This window comes from Protomyctophum bolini, assembly GCF_963924005.1.
Source record: "Protomyctophum bolini genome assembly, chromosome: 3".
Classification (NCBI taxonomy): Eukaryota; Metazoa; Chordata; class Actinopteri; order Myctophiformes; family Myctophidae; genus Protomyctophum; species Protomyctophum bolini.
The window spans coordinates 45,105,133-45,128,126 of record NC_137864.1 but is presented as its reverse complement, the minus strand read 5'-3'; the positions used below and the strand labels follow the sequence as shown (position 1 = coordinate 45,128,126).

The 22,994-nt window shown below is 42.9% G+C and overlaps 2 protein-coding genes and 1 long non-coding RNA gene across 4 annotated transcripts in view; 2 read left to right on the top strand and 1 right to left on the bottom strand.

The window, feature by feature from the left end:
• Window positions 1–1,931, bottom strand: part of LOC308313337 (ras and Rab interactor 2-like) — a 66,957-nt gene extending 65,026 nt beyond the window's left edge. Inside the window, 1 exon segment of the mRNA XM_080760426.1 lies at window positions 1,592–1,931. The gene's annotated coding sequence lies outside the window, so the exon portion shown is untranslated.
• Window positions 1,932–4,440: 2,509 nt separating this feature from the next.
• Window positions 4,441–6,173, top strand: LOC308311340. Its single transcript, XR_013963634.1, has 2 exons — window positions 4,441–4,677; window positions 4,962–6,173. It is a non-coding gene; the product is annotated as an uncharacterized lncRNA (long non-coding RNA).
• A 535-nt stretch (window positions 6,174–6,708) lies between these two features.
• LOC308312605 (D-aminoacyl-tRNA deacylase 1-like) lies at window positions 6,709–22,601 on the top strand. Of its 2 annotated transcripts, none has more exons than XM_080759271.1 (6): window positions 6,709–6,847; window positions 7,207–7,297; window positions 7,912–8,147; window positions 10,004–10,101; window positions 16,415–16,581; window positions 20,102–22,601. In XM_080759271.1, the coding sequence occupies exons 1-5, from the start codon at window positions 6,805–6,807 to the stop codon at window positions 16,568–16,570; spliced, it is 624 nt and encodes a 207-aa protein (XP_080615397.1). In that variant the 5' UTR covers window positions 6,709–6,804; the 3' UTR covers window positions 16,571–16,581; window positions 20,102–22,601. The 2 variants fall into 2 exon arrangements, with proteins under 2 accessions (XP_080615397.1, XP_080615396.1); XM_080759270.1 differs by having other exon boundaries at window positions 19,656–22,601.
• Window positions 22,602–22,994: the final 393 nt, after the last annotated feature.

Below are 22,994 nucleotides of genomic sequence, written 5' to 3'. Positions count from 1 at the left end.
GTCTCCATATATGGAGTTCTAGGTGAAAGCCTTCGTTATTTCACCTATAGCTCCATATATGGAGACAACCTATAGCTCCATGTATGGAGACAACAGCAGAAATCCAGCGCTGACATCAGACTATGGTGTAGAAACCTCATATATGGATATACTGTACATGCCAGGCATCGTCATCATGACACGCATCGATAGTGAACCATTTTATAAAGAGGAATCGGAGGTTTAGGGAGCTAGCAGCATTTGCTATGCTCCTCACGAGAGACTCCGTTGCCTTCCGGACAAGACAGGAGGATATTAGGCCTTTAGGCCTTACAACCCAAATGTCCTCAGTGATGTCTGGCTTTACAAACCGGATATCGTTGGGTTAGAAATGTCTGCATCCCGGTTAAGTTCGGATCGGACACCACTGCAAGCTATCTTATATGGTCCTTGATGTCACGATGACCTGGGGACTGATGTCATGATGACCTGGCCACCTGGGGGCTTGCCTGGGGTGACCTGGGGACTGATGTCATGATGACCTGGCCGCCTGGGGGCTTGCCTGGGGTGACCAGGGGGCTGATGTCATGATGACCTGGGGGCTTGCATGGGGTGTGTGAGGGGAATTGTGACTTCATGACGAAGAGTGATGGGAATTGTGGGTTATGTGACAAAAACACAAGATTTCATAGTTATCTGCGAACTTCGGTCGCAATAAATTGATAATAATAATTTAATAAAGTTATACAATTAATATATAAAATGATGTTTACAGTAACCACTGCAATGCTGTGCTCAGGGCTTAAAGCCAAACAAAATCCCAAGACTGAAAATGATTTTTTTTGCAAATCTGCACTGATCTCATTAAATGACCCCTATATGAAATCCTCAGGACTGAAATCCACCCTCAGGACTGTGCCCTGTGTGCTAGGCACAAGTACTATTTATTATTTAGGTGAGGTAGATTTGAGGATAGATTAGCAGGAAGCCATTAAACTATTGACATTATTAGTAGCTGCTGATAATATCAGTTCAAGTACAAGTGGAGGATTGCTTGTGCCAGAGGAATGCAGTGAATCACGGCTGCCTAGTGATGCACAATCAATGAGGATGAGATTATATATGCTACACTATTAAACACAGAAACCAACCGTCCACCAATACAACATACACAATTCTAGACGGAACGGACAGGCAGGTTGATAGATATAAAACTCTTATTTCAAGGGGAAAGGGAATACAGCTCAATGTTTATGACAACCCCCAATACGTACCCTGACCTACATATCACCAGGAATATCACTACAGTAGACTTATATTATGTGGGCCAATTAACCCCGCCTTTGCCAAATAGAGATAACCGCAAATCTACAAAGGTTTGAATCATACACAAAGCTCAAATAGTGCTCACTTTCAATAATATGGCAACTGTCTGTTAGGTTTAGCGGTACTTTATCTTGCTTTTTAGAAGTTATTCCATGTTTATTTGCGTTATTTCGAACGCAATACCAAATCCACATTTCGAGGACCAATGAAGACAAAACAACAACTGCGGCATACATCAAGTTAATAACATTTTAGAGGGAATTGAATTGTATAAAAGTGCACTCACCTTTAAAAGAAGTTTCCTAAAATCCTAGACCTGAACACAGCAACACACACACACACACACACACGCACACAACTGCAATCTTTTGTCTGGCTGGCTACAGTCCGTGCATTTCTTCAGACGAAGTCATTTGTAAAAAGTTTTCATCACTTTAACATGTTTCGGTTTACATTCTTGTAAAGTCGTGGGGTCCCGGTGCGTCCTCCTCGGTAACATGTTGTTTTTGCTGGTGGTTAAATGCATGTATATGTGTAGAGTAGACTACGTGAGCTGCATTATAATGTACTCTCTCTCTCTCTCTCTCTCTCTCTCTGTGTGTGTGTGTGTATCTGGTTCAACTTCTGTTCAGTGTTGGTTCATACAGAATGGAAAGGAAACACAACACAACAGGAGCGGGTCGACTCACTGCACGTCACGTGATCAACGTCGGAATGTCTTGCAGAGTCGAGGACTCGAGGTGACTGGAGGTTTTGTTTTCTTTTAGGGGCCCCCACCATGTTGTTGGCCCCTACTGTGACCCCCCACCTCACCCCACCACGCACCCACTGGAAACCGGACAGAACCCTCCTGATTTCAAACAAAAGGAAAATGTTGATATGCATGTATAGCCCTTTTTGATTGATTGATTGATTTATTTATCAACAGTTTGCAGAATTACAGTTCTGATTAAGGAGAGATATGATTAATTGAACATGGCGGACCCTATTGTAAACAAGTGTAATGCCTTATTTAACAGTTTTGTATTGAGTTGTGCTCCTTGAAATGTACTGTAATTCTCCAAACTGTTAATAAATACTTCAATCAATCAATCAATCAATCAATCAAAGAGTCAAGTTTTAATATGACTGATGTCTGGATAAGGAGCTGGGCTGACTGGCCCCTGGGCGGTCGAGCAACCTACAGGATCGAGTGACCGCTGTAATGTTGCTTTGAATGAGAGCTGACTGTCCAGGACAACACCAAGGTTCTTGGCTGTTGGACTTTGAACCAAAGTCACCAAGGTGTTGACAAAAAGAAACACAGAAACAGTTAGCTCCTGCATGGGGCAGGACTTAGCTGGGCAGAAGAGAATCTCAGTCTTGTCTGGGTTTAGCTTGAGGTGTTGACAAAACCAGGGCCAAATTAGCCAGTGGGGCTGTGGCCCAGGGGCCCTTGGCTCTCAGGGGCCCTTAGGGGAAATTAGACCGCACAGTACTGAGTTTGAGGCCCTGAATTTTGTTAAATTTAGGTAAGAAATGTGATAAAAACACGAAAATTCTGCGAGCATGCACGCTATGGGGGCCCTTGTGGGGTTTAATCCGTCCCTGGACAAGACATCCACAGGCATGCAGTGATGCACTCTACCACCCGAGTAGCAGAGTGTCTTCGGCATAGCAGTGATAAGATAGATTGTGTGCAGAGATATAGTGCCATATGTCTACTCCAAATATACATTAATGCTGTTTCCTGTTTGTCTTTTCATCATTGTTGCATAGGCCGACTATGACAGTAAAGCAGGAGTTTTAGATTTGTATCCACTCTATAATACACGTGACATGAGCAGCATTTAATTCACGCTGAGTGGATCCATTGCCACAAAATAGACTTTTTTTTATATGTGCGTGCGTGCGTGTGTATATAACATTCTAGTATAATATAATAAATAAAATATATACCGACATCACATTACATCATCAGGGATGGAGCATGTGACATCACGTGACATCCCTGATGTCATCAATATTGGCCAGCAACTCTACATCTGACCTCAAACCTCAAACCCTTAGTTCTCCATATATGGAGCTGACCTGTTCTGACATTCCATACGTTGATCCTTCCCCATCCATCCTTCCTCTTCGATGTCTCCCTTTTGACTGATATCTGTCCATTCAAACTCTAGACGGGCCTGCCCCAAAGTTATTAGTGCAGCCACACCGGCAGCCGGCGAAAACTAGAGTTCTCAACAGGCCCGAAAATTAAGATCTTACCCCCCATGCCAAAGCACCAGCGCTCGCACAACAGTCTACTGTCACCCAGGCGGATATGTTTATCTGACGCCCCATTCCAAAGCGCCAGGCCGCCAGCGCTCGCCCAGCAGTCTGCTGTCACCCAGGTGGATGCATGCACGCGGAGGTCGCTTCTCGCCCTCAGGCGTCTATGTGTATGTATATATGTATATGTGAACATATAAGCACATGTACATATATGTACATAAATAATACAATAATATTACAATATAATAATAATACAATAATAAATAATACAATAATAATATAATAGCAACTATTTTATTTACACATACACAGAAATATTTGGGAACCAGTGATGTAGCCTATTATGATAAAATATTGGTGTACTCAACATGTCAGGGTTCCGGTTCACAATGGACCATTGTCAATGGTGCTCTATGGGCTGGCAAGTAGAGTCTACTTAGTAGACTATATGACAATCCGGACCAATTTGGTCCGGGCTGACATCAGATCGATGTGGTAGAACTCATATACGGATAGAAATGATCGCCATCGGTTTAGTCATCGTGACAGCATAATCGGATAGGCCTAATATATAGGGTCTGCTCGACGTGACGCCCGGGAATATGTCTAAGCCTCCTGGTTTAAGTTCTAATTGGAGTCAGCGGGTTCTAACCTAGGGTTCTAACCTAGGCAACCAGCACTAGAGCTTTGAGCTATTTAATAAGGATAATTACTTAATTAAATAATTAAACGTGGTCTTTATATTGGCTGCATGGGCCTGGCCCTGAGGCATTCCTTTATGTTGAAGGACATACTCTGGTGCAGTAGGTGGCGGTATGCACCCACCCATATATGCAACGTCGCTGACGGAAGAACAACAACAAACACTTCCGGTTCGAGCTGTCATGGCAGCGTCCTTGAATAAACCTAAGGAATAAACGTTTCTGTGGTCGATAAATTCCTTTAATCGCAGTTTATACAAGCAATTTAACTATATCACCACCACCATGACGATCCGAGATTATGTGAAATGGAATAAAAAAGTGTCCATCATGTACGCTATTGGTGTATGGACTACGTTAGGCTCTTTGGCATATATGAAATACACAGGAAAATTTGATGCAATCCAATTCCCAGGTAATTTATTATTGTTCATGCCCCATGCATTATTATATTGTGCCGAAACGTGGAGTAGATGCAACCATTGGTGGAAGAGGTATTTAGATTTTTTTCAAGAAAACTCGTATTTTACTTGAGTAAAAGTAGCAATTAAAATATACAACTCTCTATAATACAGTAAAATAAAGTTAATCCAATGGTTTAACGTTGACCACCAAAGGTCAAAATACTTACTTAGTTTCCACTGCTGCTTGCTTGTAACTTGCTGTCACTCAATCATTATTCTTGTTACTCCACTTTAGAAAAGAAAGAAGAGGAGGAGGAACCTGTGAATCCAAACGTGTTTGTATCTGAGACGCCACACTCAAAGACTACCGTCACCTACAAGGACAAGGAAGGCTTTGTTCCTTACACAACACGCATATACAACTTCATCCGGTCCTTCAGTGCATGAGCACCTGGGACAGGACACGACAAATAGCCCATGCTATTCTGGATGAGAATGGACATCACCTGGAATGACATGTTTTCATCACAAGTCCTTATTTGAAGTATGATTTTCACGTCAAGGACCCACCAAATTCATATGTATTTTGGCCATTGGCCACGGACCCCCATGTGAAAACATGTTCTGCCAGCAGGGACCCGCATAAGAGAAGATTTGTCTTGTTAAACATGATGATTCATTTCAAAGGTTCTCACAATTTGTCAAGATTTGAAAATAGTGGATCTACAAGTTCACAATGAGGCGAGGTTGTTGGTCGCCTTTTTTTCGAATGATCCAAAGTACAAATTAGGGTTAAAGTGGTTAAACTGGCTACTTAAACTGATTTTTATGCCATTATTTATTATTACCTGATTTAACTGGCGGACCCCCTGGAACTCCCCCAGACCCTCTTTGAGAACCACTAATGTAACAGTAGGCCTGGCCAGTGCACACGTGATCTTTGTTGATTCACTGCGAATCAGCTGTTTGGAAGAGGAAGAGGATAACGTGTTAAAGTGTACTGTACCTTGAATAAAAACGATCCACGTAACATACAGTTAACAATGAAGATACAGTTAAACGTTTGGTGTGTGTGTGTGTGTGTGTACAGAGGAAATTGCACTGGGAACAGATATTGGCATTCCGACGCACCCCCTCTCTGAAGCTCCCCTTCCCCCATTTAGAACACCCGCCAGTCCGAAAAGTGTAACCGTCGAAATGGCACTACCTAACTGCCAAGCATTGGAGTAGTTGTGTAGAGGACTATGTAAATGTATGCTTGTGAGTCAGTGTGACTTGAATGCACATGTATTGTAGATGTGTGCATATTGCAATGCAAGTGCAATATTGTGACGCAAGGGAATAATTCATAATGTGTACATGTGTGATGCACTGTTCAAAGACTAAAGAAGGCAAATTCAATCTGTCTGAACCATGTTTAATGTACGACATTACAGTCCAAGAACCCATACAATACTGAAATGGCCTTTATGCTTGACTTGAAAATAAACATGGTTTTATGTGGTCACTGTGAATGTGTGTCCTTGCTATAAACATGCTTAACATTGCAAGTAAACATTTACGTTGTCCCATTTCCATCAAAGCATTGTGAGAACGCAATGCACCACCATTGTATTGTATGCTGAGGAGGACAACATTTCTTTCTGATGACGTGAGATTGTGATGTTTACATTGATTGCTCGGTAACAAAACTCATTGGTTATGGTTTCACACCTGGCACTATCACCTCATGTATACAGTATGTAATATATATGACTGAGTATATTCTATTATCAACACATTTAATATGGTCTGCTGTTAAGTGCTGCTATTGTTACTTGAGACTGAGGGAGGCTACTATCTTTTATGCAATCTGTGAAGGTAAATATTACCCTTTCACACATGTAAACCACTCTTTTACTCATGCAAACATCTAGTAAACTGTAAACATGATGTGACAACAGTGACATGAACTTGAAGTACAGGGAACAGAGAAGACGCGCTACCGTTATTCCGCCGGCAGAGGGCAACAAATAACCGCATCAAGATTTAAAGGGGCAATGCTGCAGAACTAGTCGTGAGAACGTGTGTGTCTGGTCTGTCTGTGCCGTGCCGTGTCTCTCTCCTCCAGGCTCCAAGCCTCCAACACGACCAAAACAATGAGAGCCATCATTCAGAGGGTCACTAAAGCGAGCGTAACAGGTACGTCTCCAATACAGCACGTGAAGTTGTGGCAACCGTTCGTAGCCTGACAGCGACACTTACAATTGGGTGACACATTAATATTGTCGTTGCTGACCCAAGCATGGTAGCTAAGCTATGTTAGCAAATAGCATCATGCTTCCTTTTCCTTATAACTATATTATAATATGAGCTACCCAGAGAGCAGAGATGCATGCTGTGCTGGTGAAATGTGTCGCCAGGGAAACACCAACGGGAGTCTTTGTGTCGGTCAATCTCTGCACAGTGTTGTCCGAATGACAGGGGTGTGTGTGTGTGTGTGTGTGTGTGTGTGTGTGTGCGTGCGCGTGCGCGTGTGTGTGTCATTTCTTCTGTTGCAGTGGGAGAGGAGCAGATCTGCTCCATCGGGCGAGGACTGTGTGTGCTGCTGGGGATATCTGTGGAGGACACCCAGAAAGATGTGGACTACATGTGAGTCAGTCAGTGTCTAATGTACTGTGTGAGACACGTATAGTAACAACCCTGAGCTGAGAGCATAATGTAGCCTACGTTGTTTACAGTGAATCAAATATTGTATTATTATATATATGTTATTCCACACAAATCTGTATGTGGTTCTCGATAATGTATATTTGGACCCCCATCTGAAATTGTAATGTGCCAGATTTTCAAACACAAGATTTTCCAAAATTGTTCAATAGCAAATGTACAGGACCTCTGTGCTGGGGACCCCCCACCCCAAGGCCAAGGGCCCCAGGCCACAGAACAAAAGTGGTAGAGAAAAAAAGCAGTGCGGTTCTTAACCTTTTCTGGATCATGTTCCACTCGAAAATATTGAAAGCATTTGCGGTCCACCCATCAGGTGGGTGCCCACCCACCTAATGATCAATCGGTCGATTGTGCTCTATCTTGCGTTCTATCTTGAATCAATGGAACTAAGGTAGTAGTAGTTTTCGCCATTTGTTTATTTATTTGGGGACCCAATTGCAATGCCCATTGGTTGAGGACCACTGACCTTAATAACAACGGCACCTTTTTTTAATCTACGCTTAATTTAGTCTATTCCTTTATGTTTGACCCTTCAGGGTCCGTAAGATCCTCAACCTGCGGCTGTTTGAGGACGACGGCGGCAGGGCGTGGGCCAAGAGCGTGATGGAGCGGGACTTTGAGGTGCTGTGCGTGAGCCAGTTCACGCTGCAGTGCGTCCTGAAGGGCAACAAGCCTGACTTCCACCAGGCCATGCCCGCCGAGCTGGCCCAGCCCTTCTACCGCCACCTGCTGGAGAACATGAGGAGCGCCTACAAGCCCGAGCACATTAAGGGTGCGTGTTGTGTTGTGGGGAAACTGGGAATGTGCTCAGTTTATTTTTTTGGGGCTGCTGGGCAGCGTGGTCACTTCACAGAGCGCACCCAGTGTGGCTTTATTTACCAACGACCAGTTAAAACGGGCCATTTTAACCAGTTAAAACATAGGCCAAGTATTAAACAGCCTTGATTTATTTAGAAGTGAGTTGACAACGGAAAGATGAACTTAAGTTAGGCGTTCTTCCTCTCCTTCCAGGTTCCAGAGGTCCCCGGTAGGTGTGAGGTGGGTATTTAGTATAACAGTTACTTCCCTTCGTTTTCCGACAGGGAGATAGAGGCACGTGACGTATAGGGTGGGAGGGGGGGGGGGCTCCTCTTGTTCGGAATTTCCGAATGACTCGCTAGAGTCGTAGTTTGCCTGTGGGTGAGAGACATGCAATTACTATATTGTATTTGACAAGTGGCATATTCAGTGAGGGAATGAGGTGTGTGTCTTACCGCCAGGCGCCCGATAGCGTGTGCACACCAGAGAGACCAGACCTTGACTGGGAGGGAGGCTGCACTATTTGTAGGCTGTAGGTGAGAGACGCAGGTGGGAAGCAATCGGATGACAGCCGGTACGTACCGCCCCTCTATGATGCGACCGAGAGGTTGACGTGGCGCGCCACCTCCCTCTGCCTGTCTCTCTCCGGCGTGGAGGCGCCTACCTGGCCAGCGGTCCCTTAGCGAGACACCACCGTGTGTTTAGTGAAACCACAATCTGCTTCTTGGAGCAATCACTTAAAAATAATTCTATTTTTGAAAGTCGTAATTGTTTATTTTCAATTGTCATTGTTCTAGGCGTAGCATCGTTAACGCTGTCTCCAGAGGGATATTTAAAGGCGATTTGTAGCGTCGGCAAAGCGTTTCCGTTTTTTTGCAGACGCTACAAGTTGCAGCCGTGCACTAGCGTCATTTTCATCCAACAGCTGTTTCTAAACCAGGAAAAGACACGCTGCTCTAGGCGTTTTTGCCTGTATTCCATGCTCATGCACACAAACGCACAAAGCTGTGCATAGGAGGGGCTTTAGCGCCCCTCAAAACCAAAGGGGTCGCACTCGCAAGTGGTTACCTTTCCTCGTCATAGGTTTGCATCAGCCGTCTCAGTGAAGGTCTCACTAGATGGTCTCATCCCTCCCGTGGAACTTGAGTACGTCAATTGCAGTGGCGGTGAATTGGGTCAGCCCACTGGGGAGCAGGTGCAGAGAACACCTCGTCCCGGTGAGGGAGGCAGAAGGTTTCCTAATTAGGAATTAGGAAACACACACACACACACACACACACACACACACACACACGGAGCAAACATGATGATGCAGCACTTTTCTTTCCGCCACAGCTTCATTGTGCTGAGGGTGTCATTAATCTGGACGTGCCACCGAAAGAAAGGAGAACATTTAAGTTTAAACTTCTTGTCCTTTCCGTTTCTCCCCGTGCTTTTTATTTTTTCTCCTTCTGTTGTCCCCGTTGTTTGCTTCAAGGTGCAAAGTCATACGGCAACTAAAACAAACTCCTGATTCATATTTAGAGGCTATGAATATACGATATTTAAAAACATATCGTCACTGTGAACTGTCGGATCGAAAATCCTTGTATGTCCCAAACCGGTCCTTTTATTATTATTATTATTATTTTAAAAAACATTTTAAAATGGTGAAAATCTACAAGCTGCTATTTCCACTACTGATGTGCAACACTTTTATATTATGAAGTAGGGCATCAGTTACGAAAAAGAAACCATACAAAATTGAAATATTGGAGAATTTGGAGATACAAGGTTTCTGCCCGAGAGCAACAACAACAACGCTATATCCTTCTGTTCTTGTATTTGTAGACGGGCAGTTCGGGGCCTACATGCAGGTCCACATTCAGAACGACGGACCCGTTACCATCGAGTTGACGTCACCTACTCACCCCACAGACTCCCGACAGGTACGGTACTGCTGAAGGAAAACATGTCACCTACTCACCCCACAGACTCCTGACAGGTACGGTACTGTTGAAGGAAAACATGTCACCTACTCACCCCACAGACTCCTGACAGGTACGGTACTGTTGAAGGAAAACATGTCACCTACTCACCCCACAGACTCCTGACAGGTACGGTACTGTTGAAGGGAACATGTCACCTACTCACCCGACAGGTACGGTACTGTTGAAGGGAACATGTCACCTACTCACCCCACAGACTCCTGACAGGTACGGTACTGTTGAAGGGAACATGTCACCTACTCACCCCACAGACTCCTGACAGGTACGGTACTGTTGAAGGGAACATGTCACCTACTCACCCCACAGACTCCTGACGGGTACAGTACTGCTGAAGGAAACACGCATTGTAGCACATTGTAGAGCTGACATATTCCAAAACGTTTGAGAAAACGTTTCACCCGAATGACGAGTCCAAAATATGGACACCAGAGTTAACCCATTTAGACCTAAGGCTGATTTTTAAAAAAGGGGGGAAAAAAGGCTTCTACAGTTTTCAGAAAAACCTATGTTTCTATGTCAGTGGTTCTCAAATTATTCCGTGTCAAGGACCCCCGGAATTATATGTAATCGGCCGCCGATCTCCATCTGAAAACATGTTGTTCCAGGCACCCTCCCAGAAGCAACATTTCGGCACATTCAGAAATAGCAGATCTACAAGCTCGTAGCGTATCTTTCAATAGCTAAAGTATAACATAACTTAAAACACCATAAGGGGTTCCTGCCCAGACTGGGTTAAAGTGACATTTATTATATTCTCATTTATTTATGCGTTACATTTTTAAGTTGGACTGCGGTTAATTTTAAATGTATTTATTTTAGGAATTTACTTGTATTAACTTGGGTGAAAAGAAAATCCTGCCCATCCATCTGTCCCAGATATGCATTCGTTTACCTACTTTTTGTGGTGTCTTCTTTCTATCATTGTCAACCACTAGGTGGTGGTATAAGCCCTTGTGGTTGGTCTTGATAGTATCATTGTTGTTGTTTCCCATGCTAAGTAGAGCACTTTATTTTAAGCTATACCGAGATGAGAATATAACACCACTACAGATATATAAAGCATCCTTTGCAAGCATTCGGTCTACAGTCTTGCTTGTTCATCAGCTTAAAATTGCCACTTTGATTTATCGTTAAGTTCAATATGAATCTATGAAAGCATCGGTTTCATTTCAGATGTTTCTGTGTATAGTATTATTAGTGTATACATGCAGCAGGATGTTTTTTCCCCCCATATTTTTTCGAATAAAATAATAATAAGGTTTCTGAAAACCTAGGTTAGAATTTAGGAGGTGTCTTTCAAATGGGCCTCGGGTCTAAATGGGTCACGTGAAGTGGGTGAGCCCCGCAGTTGTTTTAGTCATAGTCTCTTGAATAGTTATCATTTAGTTTTAGTCACATTTTAGTCACCTGGAATGTTTTATTCTTAGTCTAGTTTTACTCGACTAAATATCATAAGATTTTGGTCGACTAAATCAACTGTAGATTTAGTCGACTAAAATGAATTTTGGCAGCCCTTGATGCCGTCGTAATGGCTGCTTTTACACTTTTACACTTGTGAGCTTGTAGATCTTGTGAGCTTGTAGATCTTGTGAGCTTGTAGATCGGCTATTTTCAGCATGCAACCAAATGTAAGATGACTTATACTGGATCTCTTGTCCACTAGTCCTTCCTAACATTTGAGTCTAGTTTTTATTGTTGACGAAATTGTCAGTATATTTAGTCTTAGTTTTAGTCATAATTTCTTAGTTTTTATTTAGTTTCCATTTAGTTTTCGTCCGTGAAAAAAAGGTGGTCGACGAACATTTCTCCCCTTAGTTTTAGTCGACGAAATCAACACTAATGCCATGCCCAAAACACACCAGGATGAAAGTTGTTAACCCATTTTGGGCGGGAACCCCTTTTTGTGTTTTAAACATTATGTTATAATTTAGCTATTGAAAAATATTTTTTGAAAAAAATCGTGAAAATGTGGCACAAATCCTGACAGAAAACTGTCAGGATTTAATTCACCCGTAGCCACTCCAACTCTAGCACCCCCAATCTAAAGCTATCATTTAGCAGAAATAACCGATCTCAACAACAACTTGCCATGCTGAGACACATTGTGAGCTTTTAGATCGGCTATTTTTGGGTAAAGATATTTAGTGTACAGCCAAAGAGGGAACATACCGTAGTATAGAGCAGCGGTTCCCAAACGTTTTTAGCCCGTGACCCAAAACAGAAATGTGATATTCACCCGAGACCCAAACTAGTGAAAATAACCGATCTACAAGCGCAAAACACGTGTCTTCGTGTCGCACTGTGAGCTTGTAGATCGGCTATTTTCACTACTTCCTAAATATTTTGTTCTAATTTATGGAATTTCTTAGATTTTTCTTTTATTTCATATAATTACTGAAAACAAAATCACTGAATCTTTGTTTATGATTGATGAAAATCATTTTTGAAAATGTTTTGAAATAATAATTAAAAACAAAATGTATGAAACTAATACTAAGGGGACCCATAACAATGTGTCTGCGACCCCCGAATAGGTCCCAACCCAGTGTTTGTGAAACAGTGGTATAGAGAGTCCTTGGGAATCCGGTCAACTAAGTGTAGGGTGTGTACGTACATGGTCGATTCTACAAATGTCTTCTAAATCCTGACAGTTTTCTGAAAAACCTATGTTTCTATGTCAGTGGTGTTCAACTTCTTTCATGTCAAGAACCCCCAGAATTATCTGTATTTGGCCGTGGATCCCCATCATAAAATATATTGTTCCAGGGACCCCCCCCCCTCCCCCCCTTTGAATATATATTCAAAGATTTGCGCCACATTTTCACGATTTTTCAAAAATAGCAGACCTACAAGCAACCTACGAGCTTGTAGATCTGATATTTTTCAATAGCTAAAGTATAACGTATGCTTAAAACACCAAGAGGGGTTCCCGTTCAGAATGGGTTGAAGCTAAATGGACTCGATGCTGGCCTGCACCACCATTCATTCCTAGGCAAGATAAAACGCCTCCCTAACCAGTCCAGACTGTGTTCTTTTAAGGGGCAGACACCCCTCGTAAGCCAATGGCCTTGCATTCCACCCATTTTGGACGTTCGTTTATTATTATTCATTCCCGCTGTCGCCCTGAATGTGTCTGTGGTCACTTCCGTGGAACTGGGCCAATGTTCTGCATTCTGATGCTAAGGCTACGGGGCTATATAGCGCTGGCTCCTCTTCTCCTCCTCCGGGGACTTGGCTGGCTGACCCCACAGGGGGGATGGCTAAAGCTGTCCTCAGAATTTTAATCTCGCCTGTTTAGGGATGTTTTGCTGCGGAGTCAAGGCCAAGGCTGGACATGAGGGATAACGGGGCCAGCAGTGCTATGTCAAGTTACCTAAGTACATTTGACTCAAGTAGGCTGCTAGGCTACTGCACTCGACTGGAGTGTTTCCATTTTTCAATGCTTTTACTTCTACTTCACTACATCTCAGACAATTTTCTTTACTTAATTACTTAAAAACTTTAATTATATATATTTTTATTATTAAAAATGCATGGTGATATTTTGTCTATTACAAAACATGCATTAACTACAGTACTTCAGCCCTGTGCTGTGCATACTATTACTATGCAAAGCGATGCTTTTAAATTAGGCTATTTTCGAAGCATTTTTCATACAGTTGGAAACTTGTGAAATGGGACATTCTGCAAAAGGAGTACTTTTTTTTTTTTTTTCTTTCAGTACTTTAGTGTATACTAATGTGAATGCTTTTGTAGTACATTTTGAATACCGGACTTTTCATTTGTAAATGAGTATTTCTACATTGTGGTACAATTTACCCAAGTACGAAGTGTGAGTACTTCTTCAACCACTGCGGGCAGTCAAATTTGGCTGAGGCCAGCAGCGGAATAATCAAGTGATCGCCAACAGACACTGTTCCCTTTCTCTCCATGTCTTATCCCATTTTGGGCGGGTCCCCCTTTTGGTGTTAGAATTATGTTATGCTTTAGCTATTGAAAAATAGCAGATCTACAAGCTCATAGCGCACCACCGAGTGGCGCGCTACGACCGCTGACATAACGGCTGACATAGAACCACGGTTGATGTCGGGGCTTTTATTAAGAAATAAATGCTGTCTTTTTTTTAGGGGGCACGGTGGCACAGTCTGTAGTGCTGTCGCCTCACAGCTAGGGTTCGATTCCCACTGGGGACGCTGTGGGTGCTGGGAGCATGTTCCCTCCTCTGCGTCATCAGTGCCCATACCCGAGGCAGGGTTGGCAAAAAGGGCCTTTCTGTGTGGAGTTTGCATGTTCTCCCCGTGTCCCCTAGGCCCTAGGGCCTAGGGTAGTAGGTACACTCACAAAAAAAACATGCAGTAATCCTGGTCTCTTAACTACCTCCCCCTGGCCAGCCGGGGCACCTGATGGAGGGGAAAGCAACTGGTCGGAATAACGTGTTCCTTCCACGCGCTACGTCCGACGGGGAGAAATTCCCCCCTGTCAGGGGAAAAGAAGCAGCTTGGATGCATAGACGGAAGCCCCCTGAGGCTGGCAGAGGAATCCAGGTTGGCCCAGGATTACATTAGATAATTGACACAAAAAATGGGTTGCAAAATCGTGGGATAAAAATGATAGTTAAAAAAAAAAAATGCTGTGAATAATGCAACATTTTTTGCAATGTTTCCTTTTTTTCCCCTTTTCTTTTTCTTCAAGAATTGTAGTTCATAAATATATTCTTGGCTCCTATGAAAGTTTTAGTGGGTGTGTGTGTGTTTAGCAAGCCCTTTCCAATCTGAGAAGGCATATCTGCAGTATCTTAATAGAGAGAAGCGGAGACAGAGAGAGAGAGAGAGAGAGAGAGAGAGAGAGAGAGAGAAGGAGATTGTTGAACCATGGGGTGTTGCAGCAGTGAATAACAGTAGGCCCACTGAAAGTGGCTGCGTGAGAGGTGGTTTACATAGCGATGACAATAGTTCCATTCAAGTGACCACATGACAGCTCCAGATGAGGACAGAACACATCTGTCCCCTGGTTCTCGAGACCCGTCAGGGAGCTGAAGAAGTGGTCTTGGGTCACAGATGTGCTCTTCACTGTTCATTTGATTGTTTACCACTGGTCTTCAAACTGTGGCTCGGGACTCCCAGTGGGGGGCGGCAGGGGGGGGGTCCCCTGCTATCTATGCACTTTGGCCAACTAACCCACAATATCCTGGTTGTCAATATATGTACATACAGCATGTCCCTCTGGGCCCTCACTGCACACCAAATCTCTTCACCGGAAATAATCTACTAGCTCAAAATGCGTTGTGTCGTGAGCTTGCAGATTGACTATTTTCACCCGGTGTCACCGAACACTGTTGTGTCAGAATCGTTATGGGTTCACGACACGTGGCAGATGTATCGGCTCCCAGCCAATCAGCAGTGATGGAAACGCCACACCTGCGTAGACGTGCACATTTTGCCACTTTTCCGCCGCAGTGCTGAGAGAGAGAGAGAGAGAGATTCTGCTGAGGGGAAGTGGGGGGATAACTACTATTCGCATTACAGTAGCTGTGCGAACCGGAATATGTTTTTTATACGAGCACAGTAAAGATTACAACCTAACTGTAATATTTTCAATCCAAAGTACCGTAAAAGATTATTTTTTGTAATCAAAATGATCTATTACACAGATTCTTAATGTGAGTTCCAACGATCAAAATGAGGGTCAAAGTCGTACAATTTGTCACACACGTTACCGCAGTGAAATTTGTTCTCCGTATTTGACCCGTCTCTTGGAGCGGTGAGCCGCAGCCAAGGAGCGGTGAGCCGCAGCCAAGGAGCGGTGAGCTGCAGCCGTGCCGCGCTGGGGAATCATTTGATTAGTAGATTTGACCCCCCCAGCCCCCAATTCAACCTGTTGATGCGGAGTGCCAAGCAGGGCGGCATTGGGTATGACCCCGGCCGGGGATCGAACCCCCGACCTCCTGATATCAGGGCGGACACTGATACAAGGCCACTGTCTGGTTCCAGAATCCCTACAGCTTAGTTTGGCTAGCTGTAATTGCATATTGCCTCTGGACAGCACATGCAGCCCGAGGGAGTGAGAGAGAGAGAGAGAGAGAGAGAGATACCTGCAGGCACTTCTCAGCGTGTTCGTGGTGTTGAGACACCAGGTGTGACACACCAGGATAACGCAATTTGAAAGTGAATGAGTTGATGGATTATGATTGATGGATTAATGGATTAATTGTCTCTTTCTGTGTGTGTGTGTGTGTGTGTGTGTGTTTTTATAGATGTCCAAGCTGGAGAAGCAGCAACAGAGGAAGGAGAAGACGCGCTCCAAGGGCCCCTCGGAGTCCAGCAGGGAGAAGGTGGCCCAGCGCTCCAGACAGGACCCCAACGCTAGCAGTGGAGCCGACGGCGACGTGTCCTCGGAGAGAGAGCCCTGAAGGACGGGAAGGTGACGCAAACACACACAGTCCTCTGTTCTTTTGGAAATTAACCCATTCTGACCTGAGATCAGATTCATACGAAGTTTCCACTGGACACACACTGGTCTGATGAACCCATTCTGACCTGAGATCAGATTCTAAAAATGTCAAGTCGTTCTTCGATTTTTTTCAAAAATAGCAGACCTACAAGCTCGTAAGTGGCGCGCTACGAGCTTGTAGATCTGCTATTTTTCAATAGCTAAAGCTATGATGCTAACACAAAAATGGGTTCCCGTTCAGAATGGGTTAATGACCTAATCAAAAATGGCAGATCTCTCACACACACACACACACACACACACACACACACACACACACACACACACACACACACACACACACACACACACACCTTTTCATTAACATTTTCTGAATGCCATTCTTACAATGTAAGCCTAGAGCCCAAAAAATGGCAGGTCTACAAGCTAACAACGCGTTCGAAGATGGGCTGTTGTTATTATTATTATTATTTAGTATTACAATTATTAAATATGTCAGTAATTTCTTTGCATATTTATGTTATTTGTCATAATTCTCCGGCTGCAATGTTTGATTACGAAGCCTAAAAAGGCAAACCGAATTTTCATTTGTATTCATTTTATTTATTATATCGTTAATTGCAATTATTTGGGCCTTCGTCAGATTGCACGCGAGAGTCGTGTAACTGCAATCCCAAATGCATCCTGGGTAAATTGACGCCGCCTTACATATAAGGCCACTTTGTCTTGATAGAGGCCGAGGGTCATATAGCAAGAGAGATGGGAGGTCAATAAGGATCGGGAGTATATTGAGAGTTGTGTTTCATTTTTTAAAGAGTGCACAGCCAGCAGCACTTCTGTAAATGTGCGCAGTAGAGGAGAAGTGGGAGATGTTTGGATTTAACCCATTCTGACCGGGCACCCATTTTGGTGTTAGCATCATGTTATGCTTTAGCTATTGAAAAATAGCAGATCTACAAGCTCATATCGCGCCACCGAGTGGCGCGATACGAGCTTGTAGGTCTGCTATTTTTGAAAAATTCGAAGAACGACTGACATTTTTAGAATCTGATCTCAGGTCAGAATGGGTTCATCAGACCAGTGTGTGTCCCGTGGAAACCTGGTATGAATCTGATCTCAGGTCAGAATGGGTTAACCACATGAGCCCTGGTGTCCCTATTCTGGGCATGTCATAATAGGTGAACTTTCGACAAAAGCAGATTTAGTTCCGCTATTTTCTTTGCCGAAGAGATTTGTCTAGAGGGGGAATGAAATTGGGCGTACGTTGGGTTTAAGTGGTTAACCCATTCTGACCTGAGATCAGATTCATACGAGGTTTCCACTGGACACACAACTGGTCTGATGAACCCATTCTGACCTGAGATCAGATTAAAAAAATGTCAGTCGCTCTTCGATTTTTCAAAAATAGCAGACCTACAAGCTCGTAGCGCGCCACTCGGTGGCGCGCTATGAGCTTGTAGATCTGCTATTTTTCAATAGCTAAAGCATAACATAGTGCTTACACCAAAATGGGTGCCCGCCCAGAATGGGTTAAGGGAGATGTCGGACAGGGTCTCGCTTGCTCGCTCGGTTCTGTCACTGCATATTTTAGAGGGAGAATTGGTGTTCCCTAGGTTTGCTTAGCATGACTTAAACATGAGCTGTGTGCACTTTCCTCTGAATGAGTAGAGTAATATTTGTGTCGGTCCTATCTCTCCTCTTCATTCCTTCCTGCCTACACTGTTTTTTAACAGCTCACCAACATGTTCTGATCTTAGAAACTGCAACCGCTACTTTATTTTCTCACACATACCTTGCTTTCTGTCACCACACGGCACTCACTTTTCTTTCAAAGAGAAGAACAACGTTTCATCTGTGGATGGAGGAAACTAGAGCAGTCACCATTTTTAATGTGTTTTTATTTCCTCCTCCTTATTTTCTTACTTGTGTAATGGTAAACTCCTACAAATTGTCACTGTCAGGAAGAAATTTTCTATCTCCTTATTTTAACTTTTTCAATGCCCTATATAAAAGTGTCACACATTACAACAATTGTCCCTATATGACCTGCCACGGATGCCAGATTGAAAGTTTGCCTGTCGTTTTTGTAAATTAGCAATCAATAAAAGGTGTTAACAAGAGCTTGTGACTAAACATTGGAACACATTTCCAATGATTTGATTTTTGTCAAATCAATGTTCCAAAAATGTGTTTTGCAAATATCCACCTATTGGTGGCGCTATAACATGCCAATGTGAAAAGGGTGGGATATATTCGTCAGCCTAGTAGGAACGTCTGTGAAATAGTTCACGTAAATTGAACGCTGCGTTTATGATTTGAGGCTTTTTGTTCAAACGTGCCAATCATGCAAACTTTGCCAATGTTAGCCAATTAGGATGGAATATGAAATATCGGACAATATTGAACACATGTCTATAGAGATACTGTTTAACAATTTGCCTGGTGGAGACAACAATGGCACCTGTAGAAAGCATAGTATGAAATAGCATTGGGTAGAAAAGCAGGTGCCATTTTTGGTGGTGCCAGACAGACATTGAAACATCCGCACACTAGCCTCGGTACCTAGACCTTTTCTTTTCGTTCGCATTTGGCTCGCAGGTCTTCATCGGGCAAAATATGACAGACAGACATTGAACTTTAAAAAGACCTGAAGTTCATAAGGGTTCATATCTGAACTGTCTGGAGCTTTCCTAAGGTTCCACCTGACGCCAACAAAATGACCCGGTATATCTTTGCGTTACTTTTCAGGAAAATTGGGGGAAAAAGGACCCGTGTTCCAATGGAGCCACCATAGTTAAAAATTGTCATTGGTTAAATGTTTATAAAACCCCACAGATGGACATTCACTTTCAAAATATTTACACAATAGCGGAACGAAATCTACAAAGCCGCGACAACACATCTCGATGCAACACACATTTTGAGCTTTTAGATTGTCTACTTTTTTCACGACACTCTTGTGCAATAAAGTAGGGCAAAAAGGTTTCTGCCCAACAGAAATTATATGAAATTTGTATTTTGTTTGTTTTTCTTCTGTCGTGCAGACCACCCATGTGGGGCCATGCGACGCGGAGCCCTGTTTTCTGAGGATGGTCTTGACCTCAGCAACACCTGACTGAACTGTCCTCTTTCTTTTCTTTTCACTGCTTGGAATGTAATATACAGTAATATACAGTAGGGCTCTGTCATGTCTCCTCTCTGGCTGTCTCTTCTCACTGCCCTCGCCCCTCGCCGCTGTCTTTAGCCACTCCCATTCATGATCACACAGGACCCGACTGGTGTGTGTGTGTGTGTGTGTGTGTGAACAGCCAAAATAAAATACAGAATAATAATAAACTGTATATAAAAGATTACATTTAAAATCCCTATTAAATGCATAAGATTGTTGGCATCCCTATTCTGGGCATGACATTATCAATAATGTTTCAAAGCTGTTTTTGTGATTCTCGTGTTGCCATTGCGGTGCAATGCACTTTGTGTCGTTTTTTAGTTTTGAAGCCATTTTGCAACGGGGCATAGCAGTGGCGGCTTCATAACGGTCAAGAGGTATTGTATACCTGACGAATTCAAGGCCCGTTAGGCCAAAACCTTATTCTTTTGTCCGCTCGTTATTAAATTATTCTGGGAGCATTTAAGGCGGGCTTTTTAGAATCATGACATGTGATAAAACATTTGTTTCTGCGAAGAAAAAAATAATAATCTGAAAGGATGGCTTGATTCTAGGATTTAAAATGTATAATCTATGGAAATCTCTTTGGGATTAAATGAATGGGGTCTGGATCAATGGAACCATTGCTATCTGCCCTATAGACTCTATAGGTGTACAGTGTACTTTAAGCCTCTATAGTATAGAGGCTTAAAGTACACTGTTGGTTCCATTGATCCAATCCAAAACACATTCCATTGATTGTTCTTAACATGAACGTCTCTCCTTTACAAACCCATTTTGAACACTCTGTAAAAAAACACTTTTTCCACAACCCCCCCCCCCCCCCCCAAAAAGAAGAAACGTTTATGCTGCATTCAATGACAATGAATGTTACCTTTGAATCGTAAAAGGTTGATTGATTTAAATTTGTATTAACAGTTTTCATATTGGGTACAGTTCAAGGAAAGTACAGCTCAATACAAAATCTGCTAAGAGGATAAAACCAGAAAATCTGACACGTCTGAAGTGAGTGGTGCTGTGCTGTACTGTACTTGTGCTGTACGTACTGTACTGGACTGTACAAGCTCTCCTCCCTGGCCTCTGTGTGTGTCTGTGTGTTAGGCTGTGCAACAGTGACACTCGGTGGTGAACAAACGCTATTTTTGTGCTCGGAAACAGCCAGCCAGCCAGGGACACAGCCACACACATAGCTGTCTATAGGAGTGGTTGCACCACTCAAAAAGCACTAAGGCTTGTTTACATGGACAGGACAAGGGTCCTCCATTTTCAGTTCATCAAAATATTTAAAGATATACAAATATCCACGTCTTCTATGCAAAAAAAAAGCCTTGTCTCTGATTTGACGAAACTATCTGAACCACAGGAATTAAGACCACAGGTCAGGGAACGGTGCCCTACCACATGGTTTAGATTTAATTGTATTTATCTCTTGTATTGGTTATAGTTGCATCATGTAAGTCAACCCCCAACCCTTTTCATATCAAAGCCCATTATTTATTTTCCATTTGAGCCACGGACCACCATTTGATGAGATTTAGCCTCAGACCCAAGACCTAAAATATGTTATCGTTGGATAAGATTTTGTCCACAATTCCATGCTATATTGATACCATAGGAGAGATAACAGGCACACATCAAAGGAACAATTCTTCTCCATTCTTTAGTTGTGTAAGCTTCTTGTAAATTAAGTATTGCAGATGTTTAACAATAATTGAACTCTTGAGAGCATAAAATGAAACCAAATGGACCTATAGAGCGTACCAAAATCTCGTTGAGGGGGCGTCAACATATGTGTCACGTGGTAGCGGCCGCAATACTTGCAGCATGGAGACAGCATCAAGGAACCCAGATTGACGAGTTTACAAAAAGACGTAGAATGGCTTGGATCGCGGCTGTACGGCGCACGGGCGCAGAGACATAACGTTCAAAGTATCTAAGCACAGCCGTGTTTGTTCACGACATTTTCCTTGTCCTTGTTAGGTATTTGGGCCCGACGTTCTTTCTGTCCATCCTGTTGTTGGTTCACTATGTTGTCGCCAAGAACGAGCACAATATTTACAAAAACAAACCACCGTCACTCTATTCTGAGTAATGTGGGCTAGAGTTTAAAGCCCACAAGTATGGCGCCGCTAGCTTTTCAGACGCCGCCCCCCTCTTGGTGACGTACACGTTTTTACACCCTATAAGGGTCCATTTGGTTTAATGTTACGCTCTTAAGAGTTAAAGAACTATAAGTTGAGTTGGTTACCAACTCTATCATTTAGCTGGAGACCACCTGGAACCCACTCGAGGACCACTGGTGGTCCCCGGACCACTGGTTGAGAACCACTGCCCCGACCCCAAGTATGACCTATACGAACAAAATGGCCGGCATGTGAGTATGGTCAATTGTGTTAGTGGCTAGCACTGACTTCACATTATCTCTAAGACCAACAGATACTTAACCACTTAACGAACAACATTTTCCGAATTGTTGTCGAAAGTAGCTATATCTACATTCTACAAGCTTGCGATGATCTTCATCGTCGTGATTGGAAATGGTTTGCGTGCACAAGAGGATGAGAATTCTTATTTTATTTTATTTTATTGAGTCATGTTGATATTGTCACATTATGTGATTCCTCTGCTTTGGTATCTTGTGTCATTGTCATCCTGTCTTAAAATGAATGCATGTGTCAAACTGTCAACTAAGTTGGCTTCTTTGGTAAAGAAAGAAATAAAAATACATAAAAAGAAAAACGTATTGTTCAAATAGCTTCTCCTCTGTATGAGTGCATTTATTTTTGTTCAAAGTTTCTCTATTATACACAGTATAGTATATACAGAATATGCAACAATAACTGAAATGAAAATATAAAAATACACCAAGTTGATTGACCAAAGCATTTTGAATTTTTTTACACGTTTTGCTTCATGTCATCTCATTCAAAAGGATTTTGGCTATAACTGTGATGCCATAGCGTTAAATGAGTTAACGGAGCAGAGCCAGAATTACTTTGACATCACCATAGTGTGTTTGGGCACATTCTGCCTTTCTGGACGGAACAAGAATGACAGTTAGTATACTTATTTTAATATTATGTCTCATTTGGCAGATCTGAATGTAAATGTTTATTTTTATAAAGGATGTGAGGATAAAAGTGTTGTTGTTGTTTTTAAGCCCCGGGGAGCTCTAAGAATGGCTATATTAGACCGTCCATTCAACACTTTTTCC

Coding starts and splice junctions, on each gene's coding strand:
- LOC308312605 (XM_080759271.1), top strand. CDS start 6,805: ATGAGAGCCATCATTCAGAGGGTCACTAAAGCGAGCGTAACAG. Junction 7,298..7,911: donor CAGAAAGATGTGGACTACAT/GTGAGTCAGTCA, acceptor TTGACCCTTCAG/GGTCCGTAAGATCCTCAACC. Junction 10,102..16,414: donor ACCCCACAGACTCCCGACAG/GTACGGTACTGC, acceptor GTGTTTTTATAG/ATGTCCAAGCTGGAGAAGCA.